At 40.8% G+C, this 21,120-nt stretch overlaps 1 protein-coding gene across 1 annotated transcript in view; it reads left to right on the forward strand.

Annotated features, from left to right (window-relative positions):
- Window positions 1-21,120, forward strand: part of MACO1 (macoilin 1) — a 62,660-nt gene that overhangs the window by 12,432 nt on the left and 29,108 nt on the right. Inside the window, exons 2-6 of the mRNA XM_028738808.2 lie at window positions 12,560-12,701; window positions 13,849-13,975; window positions 16,199-16,322; window positions 18,405-18,583; window positions 20,093-20,591. Of these exons, the coding sequence (XP_028594641.2) occupies window positions 12,560-12,701; window positions 13,849-13,975; window positions 16,199-16,322; window positions 18,405-18,583; window positions 20,093-20,591 (1,071 nt within the window). The remainder of the gene's footprint in view (window positions 1-12,559; window positions 12,702-13,848; window positions 13,976-16,198; window positions 16,323-18,404; window positions 18,584-20,092; window positions 20,592-21,120) is intronic.

The raw sequence follows: 21,120 nt of genomic DNA on the forward strand, positions 1-21,120 counted from the left end.
CATATGGAGGAATAGCATAGATATTTAATGAACTCCCACAGATAGTGAAAGCAATATGATAATCAAAGTCTTATGCTTTCTTCCTGTTTTACTTCTTTTGATTAAATGATCTTGCTTCTCTTACCCAAGGTGCTCTTTAAAAAAAGGGGGGGAGCAGAACTTGATTCTTCCCCTCTTCTCCCTTTTCACATGTGGCATAGGAATTCATTTCTATTACAATGTTTTATAGTTGACTTATTTCAAATAAATGTGGGAGGCGCATAGTCCAATCAAGTTGAGTGTTCTCACCAATTCCTATGGGATTATTAAGCAGATGCTTACCACTTTCTGATGTACTGAATGGTGCTCATGTCCTGCTTGTTGTTTCAAACAGGCAACTGGTTGTTGTTGCTTATTACAACTTTATCCCACCTATCCTTCAAAAGGAGCCCAGTGCAGAAAATGAAAAAGCAGCACAGCAAAACAATTTTTAAAATAAAATAAGAGCATTTAAAAACTTTAAGAACAACTATGTTTATTACTTTTTGAGGATGGGGGCTTGCAGAGGAGGCTCACTCTGTCTTGAAGAAGCTGGGTGTGGAGGAGGGGGCTTCTCTCCTGTAGCCACCAGCTTGATTTCTATATTGGGTGTGGAGGAAGAACAGAATACTTGTTCCCTCCTGCACCAACCCTTTCAATTGCATGTACGTATGTAGCTCTTTTTTCCTTTTTTTTCTTCTTTGGCCACCAAGTTAGCTAAATGCAGGACAACTTAATATTATCTGAACCTCATCTGCAGTATGGAGGAGTCTGATCTACCTTGGTTTTCCTACCAGCAAGTATGTATATGAAGTACTTTGAACAATTAGCATGCTGTGTGTGTGTGTGTGTGTGTGTGTGTGTGTGTGTGTGCAATTGAAGGCGCTGAAACTTAAATTCTTGCTTGTTTGACTGCTGCTCAGTTTTCATAGTGGGCTAGAGATCAGCTTCTCAATAATGACGTGTTAATTTAGTATCTTTTAAAACTAAGCAAAGACAAATACACCTTATTTTAAAGGGGTACACCACTGCATTGTGGTGCATTGATGAATTAATAAAATATTAAAATAGACACAACTAAAGAACTATAGTGTCAGAGGGCCACTTCACACAATACAGCAGGAGCAGGTACCCATCTAAAAGGTAGAATGTCTCTAGCAGCTAGTGTAGGTGTATATATTCCATTTATTTATAGAAACATGATGCACAAGTAGTGCAGTGTTAACACCCAGTGTTTACACCCCTGAGAGTTCCTGTCAGTAATACGGCAGTGCACATACAGAGGAAATTATGATCCATAGTCACCTTTCTCTGGTAACAAAGTGGAAGTGGGGTGTATGTTGCATTTTTGAAACGATCTTACTTTTTTCTGAACAGGGAACAATAACTCATTGATAGAACACATACTTTATATTCAATAGGTTCTGGGTTACCCTCAGGAACCCCTGCCAGTTAGATTGGGCAATACTTAGCTAGATGAATGTGCTGTAATGCAGCTTCTGTGTAGCATAACCCTTTTACAAAGCAGCCAGATGTCCTCCCCACTTTTTTTGCAAGCTACCTTTTTAACCTCCTTCAACATTTCTGAATCACCTGGCCTTAGTTTAACCAGAAATGAAATTCACTACAATGTGAAAACCGTGTTAACCCTGGCATCGTGAGTAATATTCCTTATATTCTGCTTTACTGCTTCCTGAGTCTTTTTTATCTTCTCTGACCTCTTGTGTTTTTCAGCTGAGTTGCAGTTTTTATCTCATCAGACCTGCTGTTCAGGAACATTTGCTTGTTGTGAATAAATTGCTTCTATACTAACACAGCATTACAGAGCTGGAAAAATATTTCTAAGTGACATTCCCACAATTGTGGAACTTTTTGCCCTCTCCTGAGCATCTTTTGGAACTGTTGCAGTAATTTTCTGCATGTTCTTAGTTGTGAGTGGCAGGGCTAAACTGGAATGGGATGGGCTCTGTAACATATATTTTTTAAAGACTGCTTCATGTGTGTCTACTATATATATACATATGTGCACGCATGCGTGCGCGCGCGCGCACACACACACACACACACACACACACAATGCATATGTATATGCATTTGCCATCAGGTGTTAGTACAGTAAAATAATGTGTTGCATCTCTGTCTGTCTGCTAGATGTTTATCCTATTCAACTGCCCAATAAGATAAAATGCAATGTGTAAAATACAAAATCACAGCCTAAATAAAACCAATTATAAAAGACAAACTAAGAACCAATAGATTATAGCAGGTTCAATACATTCCTACAGAAAGATACCGTAACTTAAAAAACAACAACCTGAATAGGCCTTTAGAGGAGAAAAGTTTGATATAAAATCCACTTGGTTGAATCCCATTACTCTGAAAGAGTATCTTACATACTGCTGTTTCTAGCAAATTGGCTTGTATAATTGGTTACATACAACCTACAACATCCAGCTCTATAACAGCGATAAATCAGAGTGTAGGAGGAATGCTACACCTTGCCAAAGGAGCCTCAAGATAAGGAATATAGTTGTTTATTTAAACTTATACTTTCCTGTAATTCCAGGGTAGCTTTTACCTTGTTATGCCTCATTTTGCCTATTCTTATACAGTGGTACCTTGGTTCTCAAACTTAATCTGTTACGGAAGTCTGTTCCAAAACCAAAGCGTTCCAAAACCAATGCACAATTTCCCATGGAAAGTAATGCAAAACAGATTAATCTGTCCCAGACTTATAAAAAAAAAACCCCTAAACCAGCAATTTAACATGAATTTTACTATCTTATGAGACCATTAAAAAAAAAAAAATTCTTACCTGCACTCATGATAGTCATTGTTTGGATGGGGGGCTTTTATCCATTTCTGTAGTCACACAATCAATCAATCAGTAGCTGAACTGGGATCCACACAGTCACAAAAACAAATTAACTGAAAAAGCCTCAAAACAAAAAAACGCAAAATAAATAGCAAAAACAAAAGCACCAAATATAAGCTCCAAATATCACCTCAGAACACTACAATCAGAAACAGAAGGCTTGAATTACTATTGGGGGGGGGGGATTTCCTGTAGCAGCGCAACAGGAAACACAGGGGGACTCAAAACAGAGCATGTTCAGCTTCCGAAAAAAGTTTGAAAAACTGGAACACCTGCTTCCAGTTTGCAACATTTGGGTTCCAAGTTGTTCGTGAGTTGTTTGAAAACTGAGGTACCACTGTATAAAATAGGTACTGCCTTTGTGGCAATTAACCAACTTGCTTTATAACTACAAGTATTCTGACCAGGAATGAAAGAAACTATGGGGGTATAAGGTAGAAGTTGAGTGTGGAAGGAGAATGGGAGAAGAAATTACAGGAGAATTGATAAAAAATGCTTTGAGGAGCATGCTGGGAATGAGAAAGGGAAAATATAAAAAATGAAGCCTCCTCTGCTTAAAGCAAATTATACCTTAAATGTGGAGGTTGAGTTGCAATACATCAACAGCAGATGCCTGTACTTGGCTTGAGGAAGGCTGAGCAATGCAACTCTTTACCACAAGGAAAACACTGTAACAAATAGTTTAGCTATTTCCAAAGATGAATAAGATATTTATAGAAAATTATGTTGGTAATGTTAAGATGTTTAGGACAAAGTATGACTCGTACCTGCCACCATTTTCTGACTAGTGAGCCTCTGTAATTTTCAGCTGTATCAAGTGGGCCCTGGAGGTATAAAGTTTGAGAACTCCCTGTGTAGCGAGAGTAGACACAGACACCATTTTTTCTTCCTCTCTAATTATAGAACTCTGTGTGCATAATAGAACTTGGAACCAATGGAATTGATTTGGCCGTAGGTTGAGGACAGGCTAAACAGAAGTACTTCATCATGCAGCACATAATTAACTTAGGAAATTAACTACTACAAGATGGAGCACAGACTACTGACTTAGGCCATTCCTCTAAGAATATATCCAACCCTTTTAAAAATTCACCTATCAGTGGTCATTAGCCATGAAAGCTGATAATGGTACCTTCCTATATAGTATATCTGTGAACTCCAGTTATTAGGGGAAAAAAGTGGGGGTGGGTATAACACCTATGCTGTGCTTATAAGCAGGGAGCAACAAACTTATTCAGGAGGTGGCCGGTCCACTGTCCCTCAGACCTTGTGGAGGGCCAGACCCACCCTCTCCTAAAAGCACCCCTCTCCTGAAAGCACACCCCCTCCTAAAAGGACCGCCGCCGCCACACTCGCCGCTGCTGCCACCTTGTCTTCAGCAGCGTCATCATCGTCCTCTGCCTCGGCCAGGGGTTCGCTGGGCGACAAGCCCATGCTGCTGGCCTGGGCGACGGAGGCAGCCTCCCTGCCGCTGCCACTTCCTCCCACTCGGCTCTTGGCCATACGCAGCTGCCTCAGCAGGAAGGAAGGGGCATCGCCCAGGGGCATCCGCGACTTTGGATTGGCCTCAGGAGCTTCCTGCAGCCAATCCGAAGCCGCATCAGTGTCGCAGAAGTCAGTCCCCATGTGGTGAGGCCTCCGCGCCACGCCAGTTTAGTGGGGGGACTGACCGAGCAGGCGTCAGGGTCCGCAAAGTTTGCAGGCCGGATTAATGAGCCTGGTGGGCCGCATCCGGCCCCGGGCCTTAGTTTGCTGACCCCTGTTCTAGAGGGACTGAATACTCAGGTGTAGCATGTGGGGGCTGTGGCCCCAGGTGCAGTTTTGAGAGGGGGCACAGAAACAGGCACCTCCACAGCAGGTTCCTTTATCGGAGCCTGGCTCAGTGCCAGAAGGAGCTGCGCCTTGGCTGCGGCACTTGTGCCTATTGTAGCTCTACCCTCTGGGTCAAGCCTGACCCGGGAGATGATAGCAGGCAAGTGGGCGACAACAGTGCTGCCCACCCTCCTTGGCTGTGGCACACCTCGCGCCCGGCGGCAGCAGCTCTGCCATAGGGTCACTTCTGACCCAGCGGCAGAAAGCAGAGCTCCTCGGCTGCAGTGGCTCCAGGTCACATCTGGTCCGGCTGGCGGAGAGCATCCCACCTTGGCTGCGGTGAGGCCTGACCCGTGGTGGAGAGCAGGGGGAGAATGGACAGCAACTTCCCCGCCCCTCTCCTTCCCTGAACTGTGGGCATGAGAGGGCGCCCTCCCTTGGGGGCGCACCCCTCATGCCCGCCCCAGGCAGTGCATGCATCTGCTCCATGGCTGTGAATACTGACTGCTTTGAAGTGGATGGACCTTTTCTTTAATTCCTCAAGGGTAGTTCATATGTATTGGAAACTTCCCAAACAGAATAGTAAGGGAGCTTTCAAAGTCCTTCTGTGTAGTGAATATCCTCTGTTAATAAGGCTGTTGTCACAAGCATCACATCACAATGCCTAGATAGATCGATGACATGTTAGGTCTGAGAATAACAACTCTGTGCTGCTAAAAGCTGAAAGAACCCCACTGTGTGAATTGTAGTATCATAGAATTATAGACTTGGAAGGGACCCCGAGGGCCATATAGTCTAATCCCCTGAAATGCAGGGATCTCAATTAGATCATATAAGACAGAGTAAGGTGCAGTAGAAGAATGTACCGGATAACAAGGTCTAAGTGCACCAGGAATAGATAACCTGTGTCCTTCCAGTTGCTTCTGGACTCCTGCTGTCATCAGCCCCAGCCAGCTTAGGCAATAGTTGGGTCAGGGGTAATAGGAATTGCAGTCCACCAGTGTCTGGAGGGTCACCGTTTGCTGATCCAGGCTGTAGCTGTCATAGCCTGCCTATGCATTAAGATCAATGTCTAAGGCCCTGTTTTCTGACCCATCATCATGAACTATTAGATTGGTGGGTCATAATCTCAGCATCTACGAGTGCCACAGGTTAGCTAGCCCCGTGTTCATGATAATGCATTGAGAGTAACAACAAAAACTTGAGAGCATGCTGGGTGGAAGGGTGAGAATGCAAACAACTTACAGATGACTTGATTAATGAACATTCAGCCTGATTTGTTTGTGGGGAGATTAGATAACATTGCATCAGGCAAGTGTTAATCCCACACTTTCCTGTGCATTTCCCTGTTACTTTCCTTATGCAGTCTGATATTCTAGGGAAGCGGGTTTGTTTCCCAAGAGCTGTGAATCAGCTTGAATTTGCTGCGATGTGACTGAATCCCCCAGAAAATAGTGACAGTCTGCAAGCACCCTGCATGCTGTGATTCTTTGCTATAAGTCCTAACAGAATGATTATTACATTGCCAAGCAAGATGTTTTGCTGTGGGCTTAAAGCAGGCATATCCACAGATGTCAGTGTGAAATTATCCTGCCTTTACTGGGCAGCAGTGAATGAACATATACGAATAGTTATGCCTGTGGAGTGACGAATGCCCTTCTTCTGGCACTGTTTGCCTATCAAGTGGGCCATGGAGAACTACAGGCTACTCTCTGTTGTGAACAGTGGGCCCTTGGTTAGGGCAATGGTTGATGTGGGCAAACAGTGCCAGAATTGAAGACATTGCCCTTCTACCTACTCATTCTTTCACTCTTGGCATATGACAGAAGGTTACAAAGCATTAAGGAATTAGAAGTAACTGCATGAACATTGCCCCTTCCTATTACATGTTTGTGACTTCTGTGATGTAGGCAACAGGTTCCTAGCACACTGACTTCATGGGAATAGCTCTGTGGTACACAACAGGACTGGGGAAAATCACTTTCTGATTTTTGATGCTTGTATTAAGGATATACTTCATTCAGCTCTTGCACACAGCAGCATCTTACATAGATGGCCTCGGTCCAGTATACCTGAAGGAGCGTCTCCACCTCCATCGTTCTGCCTGGACACTGAGGTCCAGCGCCGAGGGCCTTCTGGCAGTTCCCTCGCTGCGAGAAGCCAAGTTACAGGGAACCAGGCAGAGGGCCTTCTCGGTAGTGGCACCTGCCCTGTGGAACGCCCTCCTACCAGATGTCAAAGAGAAAAATAACTACCAAACTTTTAGAAGACATCTGAAGGCAGCCCTGTTTAGGGAAGCTTTTAATGTTTAATAGGTTATTTTATTTTAGTGTTTCGTTGGAAGCCGCCCAGAGTGGCTGGGGAAACCCAGCCAGATGGGCGGGGTATAAAAAATTATTATTATTATTATTATTGCAATGGAATAAAATGGCACATAAAGGCAGAGGAGGTGGGGAGTGCAACAAAAGAAGGTAGAAATGAGATGAGCGTAGAAAAGAGAATGGAGGAGGAATCTGAGCTCCAGAGAATCGCTGTAAGTGCTGCTGTTCAGGGTGCCTGCACAGAGCCTACAGGGATGGTTTTCAGAGGCGTGTGGATGATTTAGGTGAGAGAAAATGCTACCTGCTCAAAAGGGGAAGATTCTGCTCATTTATTCAGCAAAGTTTGTGATCAAAATGTGTAATAACATTGTGCAGAATCTGCAAATTAAGCAAATCTAGAAACCAAGCAATTCAGTCTTCTTTTCTCAGGCCTCTATTTGTGCCCAGAGGAGGTAGTTCCTAATTTAGTGGCTTTTTCTTCTAACTTGAGGGAATAGGATAAGTTTATCCTGGTAAAGAGGAGACTATGAGGAGATATGATAGTCATCTTCAGATATCTAAAGGGCTGTCGCATGGAGGGTGGAGCAAGCTTATTGTTTTTTCCCCCTGGAGGGTAGGACCTGAACCAACGGATACAAGTGACAAGAAAGGAGATTCTGACTAAACATCAGGAAGAACTTTCTGGCAGAAAGAGTTGTTTGACAGTGGAACAGTCTCCCTCAGGAGGTGGTGGACTCCCCTTCCTTGGAGGTTTTTAAGCAGAGGGTGGATGACCACCTGCCATGGATGCTTTAGTTGAGATTCCTGCATTGCAGGGACTTGGACTTGATGACCTTCAGGGTCTCTTCCAACTCTATGATTCTATAATTGCTTGTTTGCTTGAAGTAATATTCAGAAAACATTGTTCTGCGTTGCTGTTCAGGTTTACTTGCAGGGCTTCCTTTTTTTACTTCCTCTGGCAAGCTTGCTCATACTATATAAAATTTCTTCTTCTTCTTCTTCTTCTTCTTCTTCTTCTTCTTCTTCTTCTTCATTGACTTTGTTAGTCATGCCCAGGGAACACAAAGCTACTAAAGACCAAACCAACAGGCAAACTTCCACCCAACATAGATACATTAAGACCAAGAGGAAAAATAAATACATTAGAAACATCCTGCCCACTTCAAAAAGGTCATAGGTAGTTAAAGGCCCAAGGTCTGGTTATAGAAAGTTTTTGCCTGGCACCTAAAGATATATAAGGATGTCGCCAGGCGAGTCTTCCTAGAAAGAGTATTCCACAAGGGAAGTCACTGCAGAAAAGGCCCATTCTCTTGTTGCCACCCTCTGGACCTTTTGTGAAGGGGGCACATGATGAAGGTCCTCAGATGTGACTGCAGGTTCTGGTCTGTTTCATATATGGAGGTACTTTGAGGGACCTCCATATATTTTGAGGTCTTTGAGGTACTACAGTTTCTTTATACTGCTAGACATGTTGTTGCTGCTGTTGACTCGAGATTATGCCTAGAGCCCATAGGCAAATATAATATTCCTGATCTACTGACCTAAGAACATCAGGGAGCATGTTGCAGCATATTGGTCCTTCCTCCCCCTGTCTCTTGTGCAAATGCCCTCTCTTTTTGCATTAATTAGCGCTTGTATAGTGTTGTGTTTGTGTCAGCGCAGAGTTATAAACTGCTTAGCATTACCAATACTGTATTAAAAACAATGGGCCAGATGACCTAGAGCCATTGGAAAGCTGCTTCTCCCTTCTCCAAGGAAGAACATCATGGAAAGAGGGAGATTAGTCTGGCCCCATCCTTCAGCCAGAGAAAGGACAGCTCACCTTGCCCCAAAGAGCACTTTGTAACAAGAACTAGTGTCCGCTCGCTTATCCACACTTCGTCTTGTCCTGCTGAACAGCAATGCAGGTACTTTAAATAAATGCCATAGCCATTATTAAAGATGTAGCACTATGCCATATATAAAACCTACCATGGAAGGAGAGGGCAAGGGAGTTCATGAGTCCTATGACACATTCCCAATCTCTTTATAGCATTTAAGAGATTGGGAATGCCAGGTCTGCACTAGACTTCATATAAGCAGCTAAGAACTCTTATTATGGCTACAGTTATTTTGGTGGAGCAGGGCAAATCATTGAAGTATGCACATGAAACCGGAGCCCAGGAGGTGGGTTACATTTGTCCAACAATATCTTATTACAAGATCATTCTCCGGCAATTGTATAAGGTGTTATAAACTATGCAGATAAAGTTGTTTCCATTCTGTTGTACAGGCTTCCAGCACGTATGGTGGCTTTTAGACATTATCTTGGAAATAAGAGAGCAAACTCTTGAAAAGCAAAATAGCATTGTGCATATTGTTCAGGGATTGCCAGTGCTTGAAAGATAGGGAAGGCTCTCAGTAATAGGTGGATGTTTGCTAACTGCTTGAAAATATCTCAGTTTTAATTGCTGTTGTAATGACCAAACTGGCTCTTCCTTTATTGTGTAATGTGTATTTCATTCCCTCGAAATAATTTCTTCAAACTATTCGCAGGAACTGGATGGAGTAATTATTCTGGTGAAAGAATGTGAGATGTCATCAGATGGGAAGGGTACTTTCTGTTGTGCTCAGGCAGTAAAACGATCCTAAAGGGTTGTTCAAGTTTATGAATTAACTTTCTGTATCCCATGCAGCCTGACCTGATTACTTGGAGTGGGCAGGGGTTATACAAATAAATTAAGTTAATATGAGTTTTTATTTGTTTTTAGTTGACTGTTAAGTTTGTTATGCAGAGTTCTTCCTGAGATCCATGCACTGAAGGTCTCTCTGTTTACTTCTAGTAGGCCCACTGGAAAAGCATAGAAGAGTAATACTTGGCTTACTTGCCAAAGTCAGACATAATGCCAAACAATTATTTCACACTGCCTGAGTGAGCCTTAGGCTTGTGTCCTCTCTCCTTCCCTCTCATTGCCCCATGTTTTATTTTTGTGGCAAACTGCAGCTTGCCATTGCATCCAGACTAGTAAACAATAATTTGTGCTTGCCCTCCAAACCAGAATTGGAAACTACAATATGATTGTGGGGGAAGAGGCAGAGAAGGAAGCAAGTGAGCCTGAAGTTCACTCATGTAATGCCAAGCCATAGTGGCCCAGTCCTCATGTAAATCCATCTGTTATTCTCAGTTTGGATAGAGTGCCTGTTGTCAGCAAGCCTTTCACAGGCAACATTGTAGTACTTATTTCTGTACAGAAATAAACCTGTTGTTCACCAAGGGTAAATCATGACTGCTATTGATGCTGTGATTAGCTGCTGTAAGTTTTTATTGGATTTTTAAAAATTGTTCCTATTTTGCACTTTCTCATATGACAATAACAGTTTAATTGTTCCTATGGATCCATGTCCTTTAAAGGACTTGCAATAAAAACAGACCTCCCTCATCCTGGATGCAGAAGGAGAGATAAGGGGCATGGGAGCAGCCACAAAGTTTAGTTTCAACTATTGCTAGCCTGTTTTAGGCCATTTATTTTGGAATATCAAAATATTAACTAAAAAGCAGAGCCCTACCTTTTAAAATCTGTGAAATGCAGGTAATTGCAGTGTAAATGAATCTAGAAGGCTGAGGTGAGCCTTTATCAGTGATGTGGTTTGCACATAACACCAAGTTACAGTTTAGCCAAAGTGTGGTTTGTTTGAACATTGAAGCCCAGGGGAGTAACCATAGTTTGTTTTCTGGCAACAGCCCGCAATGTGAAACCACATTTTTTGGTTTATTAACCATGGCCTGTTTTAACTATGGCTTGGCATCATGCCTGAACCTAACAGCCTTACTTAACTATCATTTGTTTGACCCCCACCATCCCTGATGCTTGCCAAGCTACAGAGGCATGAGGCAACAGCATCTGGAAAACAAACCAAGCTTTGGATAAATAACCCATGCCTGCTTGCTTTGTATGTGGGACAACTTGTGGTTCTCTGAACAATTGCAATCTTATGCTGTTTGAAAGTTAATCCAGCAAAGATACTACATGGCACCTTGCATTAGGAAATAATCATTGTCATTAATTGGTAAACAGTGACTGTTTTCTGAGGTACTTTCCTTTACTCTGAGGTGGGGCATCTTGCTGTGTTTTAATGAAATAAGGCTATTGTTAGTACTTCGCTTCATCATTTTTCACACTTTCTGTAGTGCTGGTATGCAGTGTAGCTGCAAACAGTTTTATCCTTCACACCAACTTAATTCTCTGAACTTTTATGAGAACTGAAGTTTTTGTACTACTCTTATAAGCATGTAACAGTTATGGACTCCAAATTGCTGCAAAGTGACTTTGACATTGTCATCCTCTGATTTTTATGTGGAATTCAATTTGGGGCAAAAATACAAGACTTCTGCATCCTTTACTTGTGCAAAATACAAATTATGTGAGCACTGCAAACTTACATCCCCAAACTGTAAACCAAAATGAACAACAGTGACAAATATATTTTCTTTCTAATTATGAAAAGAGCTGCTAGCTGAAGCTGTTCTCAAGAGCAGTGCAATATGCCTCTTTAAAAAGGAGTAGAAATTTTGTTTTGGCCGCAGCATAAATATACATCTATACCTAGGGGCACACCGTCTGGACCCCAACTTGCGGTCCCCATTGAAGCCTCGCTTACCAGGGGTTTTGCATCTTCCATTGAGATCTGCCTTACTTAACAGGGTCTCAGGAAGGTTGCATGAAGCCTCTGGAGGCCTCCATGTGATTTCATGGGGCTCTCATGAGAATCTGAAAGCTGCCACAGCTGCTTCTCTTTGCTCCTCCAGTGGTGGCGGCATGCCTGCAGAGGCACCCCTTGAATTCCACCTCAGGGGGAGGGAGGAAGCGAGCGAGCGAGAAGGCGGGAGAGGGGAGTGGCCCTTTTCACATGTCACAGTAAGCCATAGTTACATACACTGACTGCTTTCATATGGCATAGTTAATGGTTTACAGTACTTTAATTGTGAAGATAGGTCCTGCTTCACTTCCCTCTGAGTGAAAGCAATGAAATATATTCCTGGTGTAGCATCCAAACTAGCAATTGTAGTTTGTTTTGCTCCAAACAAGCCATGGCTTACCAGTATCATGTTGTGTGAAAGCAATCAACATGTTTGTAACTTTTATTTATTTACAACATTTTTGTCTGTCCATTAACAAAAAAAATCTAGGTGGTGTACAGTTGTGTTTTAAAAAACAAAACAAAACAAAACAACAACCTTAAAACATAAAATGCAGCATGGACATATCACTACCAAATTTAAACCAGCATCAGCATGAAACTGGCAACAGAAAACAATAGTGCCAAAGATCTATAAAGCTCTAAAACTTAAGTAAACAAGTTTTTAAAAATGTTTTCAATTAAGTAATGCCATTTTCAACACACTGCCTCTTTCCCTGAGCATTACATCTTCATGTAATAATAGTGCTACCTCAAATGTATTTATTTTCAACAAGAAAAACATGTTCCTTTGACTGCTTTGGTACTGCTTATGTATGCTAAATTAATGCTTTGCTTTCTTTTTTCTCTTTCTCAGTACGTTTCTGTACCTGAAATTCCTGGTAGTTTGGGCCCTTGTGCTGCTGGCTGATTTTGTTTTGGAATTCAGATTTGAATATCTGTGGCCATTCTGGCTTTTCATCAGGAGTGTTTATGATTCCTTCAGATACCAGGGATTGGTATGTATAACATAAAAGTGCTGGTGTGTGTGTGTGTACCAGTTTTGGTCACTTTCACATTAAACCCTAGCTTAGTGAGATGTGAATGAGCTTCAGTAAACCTCAGGATTGCGTAGTTTACTTTTCTTCCTCCTGAACTGCTAATATGAGTAGTTCAGAAGCTTTTCCTTAAGTATGGTTGGTTTGTGTCATCAGGGTCAAACAATAGTTATTAACTATGAAGCCAGTCATTTTAATTATTGTACTGTACTCCTTTTAAAGGTTTTTTAACACTGCTGTCCATTGCCCTGATGTTTTGCGAGAGAGTGGTATATAAATACTTTTATAAATAAATAAAAATAATAAATAAAGCTGGCTTTTAAAAACTAACTGTAGTTATTAACCACAGTTCCGAATCTGGATGACATGGCAAGCTGTGGTTAAGCAAAAGCATAAACGAAAGCTTCTTAACATTCCCTCCCAGCTGGTCTGAGACCAAGTCTTGCTGCAGCTCGTTCCTAAAAAACTGTAGTTTGTCATAATATGTGAATGTGGTCGTTCTCTCTAAGCCTAACCACAGGGTTGGCTGAGAGGCTAAAATGGAGCAGGGGACCATGAGCTCCTGGGACAAAAGTGCAATCCATCAGTCAATCAATTTCACAATGGTTGGCATGATTTTTCTTCACTAATGCTGTTGATGGAGCAGCAGGCTTGCACACTGCAAGGAGACAACGACTTCTGATAAGTATGTTTTTGCTCAAACTGCAATAGCTTAGTCTTCAGACACACTTTTGCCATCTTTGGTGTTACAGTTAGTCCTCTGGATATGGTGTCAGAAAGACCACTGTGGTGACATAGGGCCAAACAACACATGACAAAAAGCATGTTTTTTTAAAAAATTGTGTGTATCTGGTTTGTGTGATAAATTGAGGAGTGACTGATATGAATCTATGGTAAAAGAAATGCCCATTTACAATGCAGTTGTAATCAGAAACAATGGTAACAGGAAAATATTGATAATAAAAGACTTGCCATTCATATAAAAGATTCATAAAAAATTAAAAGCTTAAACAAGAAACCATTGTAATGCATTGTTTGAAGACTGTTCAGTGCAATTATTTTTAAATTTTAACATACTAATTCTTCTGCCCTTCTCCCTTTTCTGTAGGCCTTTTCAGTATTTTTCGTCTGTGTAGCATTTACATCAAATATCATATGTCTGCTCTTCATACCAATACAGTGGTTGTTTTTTGCTGCCAGCACGTATGTTTGGGTACAGTATGTCTGGCACACAGGTAGGTCACATTCATTACACTTAACGGTAAATGTAAATCTTAGAGCATGATGCAAAATAATGGTTACTGGTTATTTTTTCAAAAGCCACATGTAGTCACAGTTAGATCAGCCTTTGCTTAATTTGGTAGTACCGAAGGTAGCCTTCAGGTTTAACATTTCCCAGTCCTCATCAATATTGGATATGTTTTATGTGTTTGCTGCCATGGGCTCTTTTGAGAGGTAGGATGGGATATAGATATAATAATATAGTAAAATAAACAAGCTTGCTTATATGAGAATGAACTCAGGAGTATGTGACCTGGCACTCAGTGTATTGTGAACTGCACTAGAGCATTTTTAGCATTAGGGATCTTGGTCTTTCAGGGTGTGCATTTTCTTCTTTCTTTCAGGGCATACTTTCCACATTTACTTGCATGCTGTAGAACTTACGCATTGCATAGGATTCTAGTGCATATTCTAAGTTACATGCTCAGATCATGCAGGACACTGCTCTGCCTGTTGAATCTCCTGGCAATCTGCAAAAAAACTGAACTGTGTCTTAGAACACATTCCAGGGGAAACCTCTACTAATTGGCAAGTTGTCTTTCAGGGACGTTTGCCTACTATGACTGCTTTTTTTCTTACTTAAGAATCTTAGATTTCTGATAGATAGTTTGCAAACATAAAGAGATCTCCTGAAGGAAGATACAAAATTGTTTCATACACATATTTATGGTGATGATTCATATGCTACTAGCAGCACAGGTACCCTTTCCCCATAACTTCTTCCAGCACCGTGTTGATAACAATTGGGTGCAGAAACCATGTAGGTGGCTTTTTAAATAGCCACTTGTTTGGCTGCCTGTGGTCAGTGAGAATTGTCTCCAGGCAACCATAGTGAGCAGCTTTGGACAACTGGAAGTGTGTTGGTTCTTTAAAGCTGTTGATGTGCCACAAATAACTACACATATTTTTATTTAATATGGTCTGGAAAAGACTTTCAGGCTTGTCTTATATGCTGTGAGAAACCATTGTTTCCCACTACAAGAATGAATAGTGATGCTGTCTCTTCTTTCATATCTGCAAGGAGGAGACACTTTCAATTTTAAATGAACCATCATTCCCTGTCACATTTGTTATGGAACTCTCATTTCTTTAAACCATGGTGTGCCAGAACAGAACCATGGTTTGGTTTGTTCTCACCAGCCCTAGTTTCAGCAAACCACAGTTCCCTGATGTCACAGGAGCAACAGCTTTCAGTCTCCTTCTTGCGGGTGTGAAAGATGGAGAGAGAGAGAATGTCCTTTCTCTTAAACATACTATTTGTATCAGACAGAACCTTCAGTGAACTCTCTTCAGTGACTGCTGAAAACATTTTTGCTTAGACAAGGCTACCCAGATGTCCAGAATGCTGATGTGTTTTTAGTTGATTGATGGTTTATAATTTTTGAATGTTTTAAGTAGTTGTTTTAATTTTTTTTACTAATAATATTATTGCTTTTTTCTTTATATAAACTACTTCGAATATTTTTACAATTAAGCAAAGTATAGATTTAAATAAATAAATACATACATACATACATACTATGACACCTCAACCTGTGAGAGGTCTACTGCAGGTATTACCAGTCTGCAACCATCACCTGAGGAATTTCATTCTGCTACTCTGTATTCTCACATTCACAAATGTAATCTAGTTCTTGCTATGAAAAACTTGAGATAAACAAGGTGGGAATTGACTTTGTCCAACTACAATGGACTCAGTCTATTAGATAATCAGAATAAAATAGACAAAGTGCTGTTCTCTAATTTATGGAAGCTAACTTCCCCCAACCACTAAATGAAAGATTCAGACCCTAAAGTCATATATATATATTTGTTAAGGGAGTACTAATTTCCTTATTTTCCTAGGACTTCACCTTTTCTTCCAATCTATTTATGTTGTTTAGTCGTTTAGTCGTGTCCGACTCCTAGTGACCCCATGGACCAGAGCACGCCAGGCACTCCTGTCTTCCACTGCCTCCCGCAGTTTGGTCAGGCTCCAATCAGGCTCCAGTCTATTGTCTTCATTTACCATCTCCATAGCCAGCTGGTTTCAAAAGGGAAATGCATTTTAGTTCTAGCTCTATCATAACAAACCTTTTTATTTTATTTTTCTTAGTTTATAAAAACCATGTCTTAAGACTTCTGACTTCCTTTTGGATGTTTATGATGCTTGATTTCTGCCTGTCTGTCTCCAACAGAGAGGGGCGTGTGCTTACCAACAGTATCGCTGTGGATACTATTTGTTTATATTGAAGCAGCAATTAGATTTAAGGATCTCAAAAACTTTCATGTAGACCTTTGTCGACCTTTCGCTGCACACTGGTAAGTGTTCCTTCGCTGTCACAGTTTTTCTTTTTCTTTGTAGTATTCTCTCAGATTTATGATCTCATCTGTTATTCCTAAGCAGACTGTACTTTAACCATCAAAGGTGTCAAGCATGTTACAGCTGCATTTGTGAAAACTTAATTCTTCAGAGTTCTTTGAACTGAATGGTATGTCATAACAGAGGTAGATTTCTCTGTCAGCGTGGCCAGGTGGGGGAGCTTCCCAGACATTCACGCTGAACCCTCATAAGCACTTTCTATAGATATAGCAATGTGCTGCTTTTTAAACTTGTGGTTTATTCATGGGCTATTTGCAAAAGGACTTTTAAACAGCAATGCCTGTTCCCAATAACAGAGCAGACACACAGAGTAAAACTTACCAGTTGATGATCAGGGGTAAAATCCTGCTAAGTGGAGGTTAAATCCTGCTGCTTTGGTTGCCTGCACCAGCAGGGCAGCTTGGGGCACACAGCCAATGTAGAATCAAGCCCTATGCAACAGCTGGTACAATCTTCTCATCAGAATGACATTAGCTGATTAGTGAGTAGGCCTCATGAGCCAAATTTGTCCCCTTGCAGGCCAAGATTGACACATAGGCTGGAGGTTCCCTACCCTTGGTTTAAGCCCTAACCCTATCCCCTGGATAGCTCAGTTGGTTAGAGTGTGGTAATGGCAAGGTTGCAGGTTTGATCCCCCTGCATTGCAGGAGGTTAGACTAGATGATCCTCGGGATCCCTTCTATGAAGTGATCCATCCTCTAGACACCTATTAATTATGGTTAACTTTAACCCTGACTTAGTGTGGAAGGATAAATAATCACCATCTATTATATAATGGTCTGAAGACCTTAATGCCTTTACTACAGTTGAATGTACTTTCTATAATTATGCTATCAACTTTGTTTGGATACCTGTTCAGATATTTGGATGACATATATTGATCTCTGTGTGCAAATTAAGTTTGATGTTTTTGTTGTGTTTCTTTGTTTTTTCTCCCCCTTTTTTGTTTGTTCTTTCTTTAATAAATTGGGAATAAGATAATTAGTTTAAAAAACACCAATTCTTAGCATGATAACCAGGCCACTGTACTAGATCTGCTTGTGATTTCTCCTTGCAATTTTACATGGCCAGTGTGTGCTGTGTATTGGGGGACTTTTACATATTTAATTTGGCTTTTTTACCCAATATATAATTTCCTTTTAAAATTGCTGCCCATTACCCAACAGCTTACCTTCTTTACATTTACAATTTTAAAAACTTGGTTACTGAATTTATTTGTCACTTTCATAGAGGTTAAAAAGGTAAAGGGACCCCTGACCATTAGGTCCAGTCGTGACCAACTCTGGGGTTGCAGCGCTCATCTCGCTTTATTGGCCGAGGGAGCCGACGTACAGCTTCTGGGTCATGTGGCTTTCGAACAGCCAGGTTGGCAGGAGCAGGGACCGAGCAACGGGAGCTCACCCCGTCGTGGGGATTCAAACCGCCGACCTTCTGATCGGCAAGTCCTAGGGTCTGTGGTTTAACCCACAGTGCCACCCACGTCCCTAGAATCTGCCATAGAGGTTACAATTGCATTAATTGTTAGTGAAGTTCTTCTGAAGTCAACATGGTTCAGTTGGTGGAATGAAGCCATGGACCACACCTTTTATTTAAATTAGTGGGTTGTAAAACTATAATTAATTTGGGTAATTAATGTAATTAAATGTAGAGAGTTAATGTACAGTGGTACCTCGGGTTACATACACTTCAGGTTACAGACGCTTCAGGTTACAGACTTCGCTAACCCAGAAATAGTACCTCGGGTTATAAATGATACATGTAAGATTTTGCTCTGTCATTTCTCTTGATAGCCTGCAGTGGAGTTATTCATGGTCCTAATCCAGAAGTACATTTCTCTTCATACAATTTGAAGTGTGATTATTTATAAGTGAATAGCAGGGCCATGCTGTTATCTGTAGACAACTGTTTCTGATAAAGAATGTAATCCTGATTATACTATGTTTTGTGGCATGCTGGGCATTTTATTAGTTTGCTTATATTGTCTATGTTAACAAAGTGCCCTCTTCTCTTTCTCTCTCTAGTATTGGCTATCCTGTTGTGACTTTGGGCTTCGGCTTCAAAAGTTATGTCAGCTATAAAATGCGATTAAGAAAACAAAAGGAAGTGCAGAAAGAGAACGAATTTTACATGCAGCTTCTTCAGCAAGCTTTGCCCCCGGAACAACAGATGCTACAAAGGCAAGAGAGAGAAGCAGAGGAAGGTAAGTTTTTGCTTAGCACAGGCCTGGGGCAGGCATAATGGTTTGCAAATTTAGAACCAGCCTTGTTACTCTGCCTTTTTCCCACTCTTCCTGCTCTTAACCACGGGTTCTCAATCCAGAAGCACCAACACAATCCACTCTTAACATAAGCAATTGGTCTTGTCTCTGTGCAATCATGTTATTGGGTTCTGCACCTATGCAGGATGTCTTTGGAAACCTCCCTGCTCGTCTCCTCTCCTTTGGAGGCAACCATTGGCCACTTTAAGCATCCCCAAGAGAGATGAGGGCTTTCCCATTCAGTTCTCATCTGAACACCACAATAGCAGCATTGCTGGAGACTTTCCTTGGAACTCTTTTCTTACTTATTCATTTGGCTTATTAATACTCCACCTTCTGTATGTTAAGAAGAGCTTCTGAAGCTGTTAGCTGTTTTATATTCTTGATTTCAATAAGATCAGTGAATTACTTTTCCTGGGGCAGGGTGAATATTTGTGTGTGTGTGTGTTTAGGACTCTAGAATTTTCTCAGTCAATTTAATTAAGCAACTTAAAAAACTTTTTTGATTTTTTAAAAGGATTACCTAATTAATCAGGCAGTGGAATTTATAAAGTATTTAAAAAATACAAGTATTTATAAAAACTGCATGTGAAAAGCACGATCTTAACCTCCTTAACTCTCCTCCATCGGGCAGGAGGGACTCCTCTGCTATGACACACAGATTGGACATTAAATAATGGAAAAGTGCCTTTTGATTCCAAACAATCATTTTTAACATATGAAAAATTAATTAACCATAAAACATGCAATGAATAAGATTTATTTAGCTAGGCACCCTACTTTTTCCCTTTGGGGAAGCAGGTTAAATGAGCTTTCCTTAGTATTTTAAATCTTGCTGAATATTTAAAGTTTATGAAAGTAGTTGCTGTATTGATTCCTGGGTTTATGCATCATGAGAACAGTCATATTGCAGACAACTCTTCAGGGTGCTTTAATGGAGAAATGTACTAGACTAAGGATATGCAACAAAATGTTGTAGTTTGGAGTGCTGTTGTTTAGGATTACAGCCAATCCATTTCATTCCCTCCCCCAACTCAGTTTTCTGTGTTTCCTCTTAATAGTTGTTAGCATTCTACACACTCAGACTTCACTGGGCTGTGTCTAGGTTCTCTCAACCACACCACACCCCAAAAAAACAATTATATGTTTTCCCCAAATAATTTTGTACTTCTGCAAGCTTGGCAGAACCCCACCACCCTTGTGTGAAGAAAGTGTTGTTTTTACTAGATAAGCAGCACTCACAGTCTAAACATAGGAAATAGTGAGACTGGTGATACAATATTTCCTATATGTCCTGTATGAGTTTTCTCTGTGTTGAAAGAAACTGCTTGTTTATTTGTTTTCATATCCTTAAAATAAATGGTGAGGAGGACATGAGGTTGAGAATATGTGATACTTCTTATTTAAGTTTTAAATATTGCCTCTTTTCTTTCTTCTTTTTTGGCACTGCAGCAGCCAAAGGATTGTCTGATATGGATTCCTCTATACTTTTGCAACACAATGGAGGCATTCCAGCCAATAAAAAGTTATCTTCAACATTACCGGAACTTGAATATAGAGAAAAAGGAAAAGAAAAAGATAAGGATGCCAAAAAACATAACCTTGGAATAAATAACAATATTTTGCAACCTGTAGACTCTAAAATACAAGAAATTGAATACATGGAGAACCATATCAACAGTAAAAGATTGAATAATGATCTTGTGGGAAGTACAGAAAACCTCTTAAAAGAGGACTCATGCACTGCATCATCCAAAAATTACAAAAATGCTAGTGGAGTTGTGAACTCCTCACCTCGCAGCCACAGTGCAACTAACGGGAGCATCCCTTCTGCATCAGCTAAGAATGATAAAAAACAGAAATGCACTAGCAAAAGCCCCAGTGCGCATAAAGACTTAATGGAAAATTGTATTCCCAATAACCAGCTAAGCAAACCAGATGCACTGGTAAGGTAAGGTTGATATGTTAGTGACCTAGTTTCCTCTCGACTCTTACTTTCTCGCTGTTTCTTTTCCCAGTAAGTTAAAATGTCTTTAAAGGATTTGGGCTTGTGCATGGTTCGGATTGGGTTCAATCTATTCCTGCAGTATTGTTGTGCGATCAACATCTAAAGAAATGAACTAGGAATCTCTGAGTTCTGTTCCTAGTTATGGCGTTAACTACAGTAAGCTTACTTGGTGCAGAATTACACAACTATTTTTTTCCTGTGGTCTGCATAGGAAGGAATAATTAATTTTGGGGATCGGGCTAATGAGCACAGTTTCTTATATTTGCCTGTGCTTTGCATCTGGAAATACTTCTTACTTTTTCTAGTAGTGTCTTTCTTGAGGTATACAAAAATTAATGTTATTTCTTGAATATTCCTCACATGCGAGAACTGAATAATTCTGGATTAAATGATACCATCACATTTTCAAAACCGGATTAAAGACCCTGCTTCCTAATACAACAGGATTTTGACATGCTATAGTCTTCAAGAT

This window comes from Podarcis muralis, chromosome 7 (assembly GCF_964188315.1).
Source record: "Podarcis muralis chromosome 7, rPodMur119.hap1.1, whole genome shotgun sequence".
NCBI classification, from domain to species: Eukaryota; Metazoa; Chordata; class Lepidosauria; order Squamata; family Lacertidae; genus Podarcis; species Podarcis muralis.